At 52.3% G+C, this 6,771-nt stretch overlaps 1 protein-coding gene across 2 annotated transcripts; it reads left to right on the forward strand.

Annotated features, from left to right (window-relative positions):
- The first annotated feature begins 2,762 nt into the window (after positions 1 to 2,762).
- On the forward strand, positions 2,763 to 6,476 carry LOC139669494 (collagen alpha-1(VI) chain-like). 2 transcript variants are annotated; one of them, XM_071550374.1, is made up of 4 exons: positions 2,764 to 3,569; positions 3,780 to 3,867; positions 5,214 to 5,339; positions 6,123 to 6,476. In XM_071550374.1, exons 1-3 carry the CDS (start codon positions 3,145 to 3,147, stop codon positions 5,256 to 5,258), a joined length of 558 nt encoding a protein of 185 aa, XP_071406475.1. In that variant the 5' UTR covers positions 2,764 to 3,144; the 3' UTR covers positions 5,259 to 5,339; positions 6,123 to 6,476. The 2 variants fall into 2 exon arrangements, with proteins under 2 accessions (XP_071407347.1, XP_071406475.1); XM_071551246.1 differs by lacking the exon at positions 3,780 to 3,867 and having other exon boundaries at positions 2,763 to 3,569.
- The last annotated feature ends 295 nt before the right edge of the window (positions 6,477 to 6,771 follow it).

Here is a 6,771-nt window from a genome sequence, read left to right on the forward strand (position 1 = left end):
CTAAAAATGGCACTAATTACTCACTGTGGACCAATACCCCAAAGTCATCTTTTTTTTCTCTCTCATTTGCTTTCTGACTCCTCATGCAGGATTTGAGATATCCAGTCTCAGCTGTGGCTTAGGCAGAGCATGGTGGGGTCCACTGGAACCTCAGCTCACAGAGTGGTGGGAGCAGCGTTGGAGCAACCCCGGAGTGTCCTGGGAGCCCTGGACATGCTGTTTCCTCTGCAGAGCCGGTGTTGTACCCCAGCTGGGTGCCTTCAGCCTGTGCTCCCTGAGCTGCAGCTCCCCTGGGGGTAACCCTAAAGTGAGATTGGCAGCTGAGGAAGAAGCAAGGCCGTGTGTGGGGAGCAGCATGTTGAGAGGGGGTATGAGGCATGCTGGGAATTTTTGGGGTTTTTCCCTGGTTTTCTGATTTCCTGTTTGGAAACCAATCAAACTGAAGGGACTTTGTGAATTGCTTTGTAGAGAACTGCCACCCTCATAAAATGCACAAATACTGACTTGGCTGCAGGCCACAAGATAGATACAGATACCCTGGAACCACAAGGGTGAAGATTGTACAGGAGGGTGAGAGAGGTAACGAGGGGAGGAAGATAATGCAGGCAGGGGTAATACGGCCACTCCCTGACAGGCAACATGCGCAGACTGTTGCCACTTATGTAATTAACAGGCGGTGTTTGGCTGCCCCCCGGGCATCACCTTATACTGCGTCCTGGCCCCACGTAGTATAATGGATGGCTGATCAATAAGGACACCAGGAGTGGGGCAGCTGAGCGACACCCATCCTTTCACCGAGCCCACGTTGGCTCCGCGGGGACGCCCGCTAAGCATGGGGGCCGTGCAGCTGCTGCCCATCCTGGTAGTCCTGGCCTGTCTGCTCCAGTGAGCATCAGGGATAGTGAGTAAGCCCTGAACCATCAACTGTTTTGCATCCTTATGTATCCTTTTATTAAGTTTTAAGTATTTTATTATTTTTGTTCTCTCTTGTGTTAAGTATTTAGGTATTTTATCCTGTTTATTCTCCTTTGTTTGTTGGTATTGCAATAAATGCTATTTCTCTGACTGTGCTGACCTTGATTCCAGATGGAACTGATACACCATGTCTTGGGAGTAACATTCTATTGCAGAAGAGAGGGGATGTGGGATGGAGCTGTGGACCTTGGGCACCTGAGAAAAGATCCCCATTCCCTTTGGTTCCCCCCTTCTTTGTCCACCTGCATCTATCCCTTCTCCCCTCTGTCTTATGACTCCATCTTGGTACCCACCCTCCCTCTTCTTTTTCATGTTTGGGGTTGAGTCAAAAGTGTTATGGGGGGAGTCTGGGGCTGATAAGGTGATGAGCAGCGTCCCAATGTCTCTGGAGTGTGAGGATGGGGTGCAGGTGCATGAGGGATGAAGGGGGGTCCTGTGGGGTCCAGCAAAAAAGGGAGGCTACAGCCCCAATGCTTGAAAACGCAGGGGGGAGTTGTGTGTGTAAAACTAATAAGAAAAATAATGTTTCTCCTTTTCCTGTATGTTCAATTTCCATATCAATTTACACTGGAATGGAATTCAAAATAGAGCCCTATATCTCGGTATTATATACAGGGTTTGGGAATATGAGAAATTGGAAAGGGGGGATGTTGAAAATAGGAGTTTTGTATTTACAAATGAAACAAACTGAAGGGCTTGTCCGTGCGATAAATTGCGCTCGCTGTGCCGGTGCCAGCAGCTCCCGCTCTGTGTATCGGGTGTTCTCTGTGTGCCCTGTGCCATGCAATGCGCTCGCTGTGCCGGCAGCAGCAGCAGCAGCAGCTCCCGCTCTGTGTGTCCGGAGCTCTCTGTGTGCCCTGTGCCATGCAATGCGCTCGCTGGGCCGGCAGCAGCAGCAGCTCCCGCTCTGTGTGTCCGGAGCTCTCTCTGTGTGCCCTGTGCCATGCAATGCGCTCGCTGTGCCGGCAGCAGCAGCAGCTCCCGCTCTGTGTGTCCGGAGCTCTCTGTGTGCCCTGTGCCATGCAATGCGCTCGCTGGGCCGGTGCCAGCAGCTCCCGCTCTGTGTGTCCGGAGCTCTCTGTGTGCCCTGTGCCATGCAATGCGCTCGCTGTGCCGGCAGCAGCAGCAGCAGCAGCTCCCGCTCTGTGTGTCCGGAGCTCTCTGTGTGCCCTGTGCCATGCAATGCGCTCGCTGGGCCGGTGCCAGCAGCTCCCGCTCTGTGTGTCCGGAGCTCTCTCTGTGTGCCCTGTGCCATGCAATGCGCTCGCTGTGCCGGTGCCAGCAGCTCCCGCTCTGTGTGTCCGGAGCTCTCTCTCTGTGCCCTGTGCCATGCAATGCGCTCGCTGGGCCGGCAGCAGCAGCAGCAGCAGCTCCCGCTCTGTGTGTCCGGAGCTCTCTCTGTGTGCCCTGTCCGGGCCCAGCGCGGGCGGCACCGCAACCGGACCTTCGCGCATGCGCAGCGCCTCGCCCGCAGCGCCGTGTCACGTGGTACTGAAGGGCGGAATGGAAGCAGAGGGAGCAGCTTGGCAGGGTGTGCTTTGCTTGATCAAGTCTTGCCTCTTTTTTCCTTTTCTTAGCAGGGCTTATCTGCCTTGCCTCGGAAGGAAGGGAATGTCCCGCAACTGTTTTCTTTTTCTGCGCTTCTCTGGCGCTGAGTCTGTGCCTGGGCCGTGCCACCTCTGTGGGTGTTGTCAGCGCTCGGGCGAGGCTTAAAATGTCCCGTAATTCCGGGGGCGGTTGTGCCACACTCAAGATGGCGGCGGGGGCCTGCAACTCTATTGTTCCACTTTGCACTCTATGGTCTTGGAGGTCTGGGCCGTCACCTCCGGCCTGCACTCAAGATGGCCGCCCGGACTACAATCAAGCTGGCGTCCGTAGGCCCCCTCGGCTCTGATCGGCGGGTACCCGCCTGTCTGATCCCGAGCCTGCCCCCGCTCGCCAAGCCATCGCCCCGCGGGCTTCCCGCCCTGGGCCGGGACCGGGGGGGCTCGGCGGCGGCGGAGGATCGCGGCCGGCAGGCAGTCACCGGCGCCGGCAGCCCCGATCGGCGCCGCGGCGGGCACCGCCAGGACCCCGCGCCGGGAGCGCGCAGCTTCCGTTCGGCCCGGCCTGGGCCGCCGTGCACCCGCTGTCGGCCCTGCATTGCCGCGGTGTCCCCGCGAGCGGCACATGGCGACAGAGCCGGTCCCCCGCCAGAGCGGCACAGAGGCCGGGCGGGCCCTCGAGCAGGTCCCGGCAGCGACGGCAGGGGCGGGACCCGAGAAACAGTTTTGCTGCTCCTGGGAAGAGTCAGGTCCCGGGGAAGTAAATCCTGAGTTGCCTGTTGAGCCTGGCAGAGACGCGGGGGCCGGGACAGTGCGGGGAGGCGGCGCTGACTGCGGGGTCTGGAGGGAGAAGCGGCTGAAGCTGCGCGGGCTGTGCTTGTTCCCCGCCGTCCCCTCCGGCTCCCCGGGACTGCAGGGAATCCCCTTGGCTTCATGTTTGCTTTCCTTGCAGCCTGGAGTGTTGGGGGGATTCCTGAAGCTGATTGCCTTGAAAGCCAGTGATCCCCAAGCCTTTGACCTGCTAAACAGCATCATGGAGCATATGCCCCCGTGAGTATGAGCTCAAATTGCATTCAAAACTGACTTCTGTGGGCTTTGGTTCTGCAGTGTGCAGTCATGCCAAAGGTTAACACTTCAGGAGCAAAAATGTCACATTTATCAGTTAAAGAGATGGAAACAACTTTATCTCTGTTTTCTGTAAAGTGACAGCACCAGTCAAAGCCCACTGTGAACTGAATAACTGTTCTTTTAAATTTCCAGTGAATCTCAGTTGACTGGTACAGGAAACAGGTCTTCATTCTGCTATTCCAAAGACTTCCAAGTTTCAAACCAACAAAACTTATCAAAAGTATGTTCCTTGCTCTGAAAAGCTCCAGTGTGACACGAGTGGTTCAGAGTGTGCAGTTGCACAGATCAGGCATCCTGTACATGGGTGGGACTCTGGTGGCTCCAGGGACTTGCTCCAAATGCTCTGTAGTCAAGGGGACATAAAGGGCAGTGGCCACAGCAGGTGACACTCCATGAAAACTGAGGGAATGGAACTAAAGGACTTGTGTAGTTCTCCTCCTTTCCTGGTGTGTGTGATGTCGTTACTTGTCTGAAAGTGTCTCCATTTAATCTCCAGCTAATAGCAACACACTTGCCCTGCCACACAGCACAGCCATTCTGACCACTGCTCTCTGCAGTTTGTGTTCATGCTGGGAAACATTCCATGCTTTTGTGTCATTTTGGCCTTCATGGGAATAAAGTTATGAGGAAGGGTTTACGTTCCTCTGTCAAAGCTGTGACACATTGTTGAAATCATCCCCAGGCAGATGGCCATGCTGATGAAATTCGTGATGTTATCTCTACACAGATCACACAAGGTCTGTTATTAATCCTTTAAAATCTGCTTGATGCCTCCTGTAGAGGAGCAAGAATTACAGGGTTCTTCCAATGGTGTTCCACCAACCAAATGGAAGTGGTGCTTCCAGCATTCCACGTTTCAGTGTTGTGGTGCCCGAGAAGATGAGCAGTTTTTAGGCAAACTTTGGAGCAGCAAGTTAATGCCCTTCAGTAAAAGGGAACATTTATGAAGGCTGCCCTTTCTGTCTCCTTCTTAGAATGCATTTTGCTGCTGACTCTAAAGCAATTCTCTTGTTTTCATCTGGAGTTTTATTTCATCCTTTTTCTTGTTGCTTTCTCCTCTTCATTAACTAGTATGGCACAGGAAATGGGGCATGAGCTCTGCAGGAAATACTTGGCAGCATACAGCCAAAGGGAGTGTGTTCTGTTGGCTTGGGTTGTATTTCAGGCTGCTGTGCAGTTTTTGCCTTTGAAGCAGGAAAGAGTTGTCTCTCTGGCTGAAATGGCAAAGGAGGTTTGGCGCTAATCTGACTGCCCGGGTGCCTCTCCTTTTGGGGTTCATTTCTGATTTTCTGCCCACAGTTCCTCACTGATAGTTCAAGTTACTGATCTCCTGAGCGGGTCATAAAAGGGAAGGATTGCTGTCTCTGGTTTTTATCCTTTGTAAAAAGTTTGTATGTGCAAACATCTATGTAAGAGGGCAGCAATTGTTAAGAAACAAATTGTCTTGTGTTCTCTGTTTCCTGGTGCTTTGTGTGGTTTCTGCTTTTCTTTGGTCACCATAGGGTGATAAATTGTTCTAAGATTTTCTCTAAATGTCACACTAACATGTTTGGAATGGTTTTGCAGAAAATGATGATTCCTGAAATCCAGAAAGAGTCTGGGACAAGTTGAAAAGCAGATCCGTGCTGTTGGCATCACCAAGACATTAACAGAATGTCCTCCCGTGATGGACACTGAGTACCCCAAGCTGTGGTAGGTGCCACACTTCTTCAGGGTCTGCTGGTGATGCTGTTGGAGGTCTGGAAAGTAGGAGCTTTCACCAGAATAGGCCCCTCCAATAAACTCCTTTGGCATTTCTTCAGGCCCACTGTTGTGGTGAGACTCAGCTTGAGGCTTTTCATACCTTTTCATCCTTCACTGCACAAAGGGAAGTGTGTTTTCAAAGCAAATGGCAGAGCTGGTTTGAGATGTGTTTGAGCCTGGATTTGGCTGAGTAGAGCTCCACTGAAGGGAATTAGGCTACTGTCAGCTTGCATTCCTTCTGGAAAGCTGGGCCCACTTTTGACTTGTAACTGTCATAGTCAGGAGGCCTGAGAATACTCACAACCTGACAGGCTGTAGTGTCTTAGCCTGAAAGTGGAATCTGGGGGAAAGCTCTGGAGACTGAAAGGCAGTCCAGCAGTCTGGGGGCTCAGGTAGCCCAAATTGAATGACAGTAAGCGGATCCAGGACTGGAACTCTTTTTGAATGTACTTAGAGAAAAGCTGTAATCTGGAAAAGAATTGCTATTCTTGGGTTTGTATCACAGCAATTTGAGCTGCTAAAAAATGAGGGCATTGCTGATGCTGTTAATATGAGCAGCTGCATTGTGCCTGGAAAGGACCCAGACCCACAGTCCTAGTGCAGCTTCCCTGGGACAGGGACAGTGCCAGGAGTTAAGCAAGTCCCTGCAAAGGGGTTCCAGGTAATCTGAGCGTTCTTGTGAAGCACAGGCTGTCCTCACCTGTTCACTGTTCCCCTCCCTTCTCCCCCCAGGATTCCTTTGCTGCAGGCCCTCCCTCCTTGGCCTCTCCGAGCTGCCTGAGGATGACACGACCCCTGACAAGGAGCACTTCATTGACACAGAGGATACTCCAGGCTATCAGACTGCATTCTCCCAGCTGGCTTTTGCTGGGAAGGAAGAACATGATCCTGTGGGGCAAATGGTGAACAATCCCAGGATCCAGCTGGCCCAGTCTCTGCACAAACTGTTCACAGCGTGCCCAGGCAGGGTAGGTGGCTTGGGCTCTGCATCCCTGGGCTGCATTCAGCAGAGAAGAAATGCCTCTGTGAGAATGGTCTCTTGCTAAGGTTTGATAATCAGCAAAATGAAGTGTGTTGTAGGCAGAAGGCAAGATCTTGCTGTGTCTTCTTGTTCATTGGAACTTGGCTTTTGTAAGGTTTTCCTGGTAACCTCAGAAAGGCCTTATTTTTCACAGCACTTAGTTTAGCAATCAGCTCAAATATATGCTATTTTAAAGATGAAGATTTATCCCCTTGATGGCCTATAACTAATGGTTGTCTCCTGTTCAGTTGCATGGACGTGGGAGATTCAGGCAGCTCATATAAAATTAGACATTTTGAGTGCACAGCTAACTCTTACCCCAGATAGTGTTTGTTTTGTTCAAGATTTGGGTAAGTAAAG

This window comes from Pithys albifrons, chromosome 1, assembly GCF_047495875.1.
Source record: "Pithys albifrons albifrons isolate INPA30051 chromosome 1, PitAlb_v1, whole genome shotgun sequence".
Lineage (NCBI taxonomy): Eukaryota > Metazoa > Chordata > Aves > Passeriformes > Thamnophilidae > Pithys > Pithys albifrons.

Bases quoted from the DNA above. Each gene is read 5' to 3' on its own strand.
- LOC139669494 (XM_071550374.1), top strand. From the start codon at position 3,145: ATGGCGACAGAGCCGGTCCCCCGCCAGAGCGGCACAGAGGCCGGGCGG. The intron at 3,570-3,779 runs GTGAGTATGAGC...TTAAATTTCCAG, and splicing joins ATCATGGAGCATATGCCCCC to TGAATCTCAGTTGACTGGTA. The intron at 3,868-5,213 runs GTATGTTCCTTG...ATGGTTTTGCAG, and splicing joins ACCAACAAAACTTATCAAAA to AAAATGATGATTCCTGAAAT.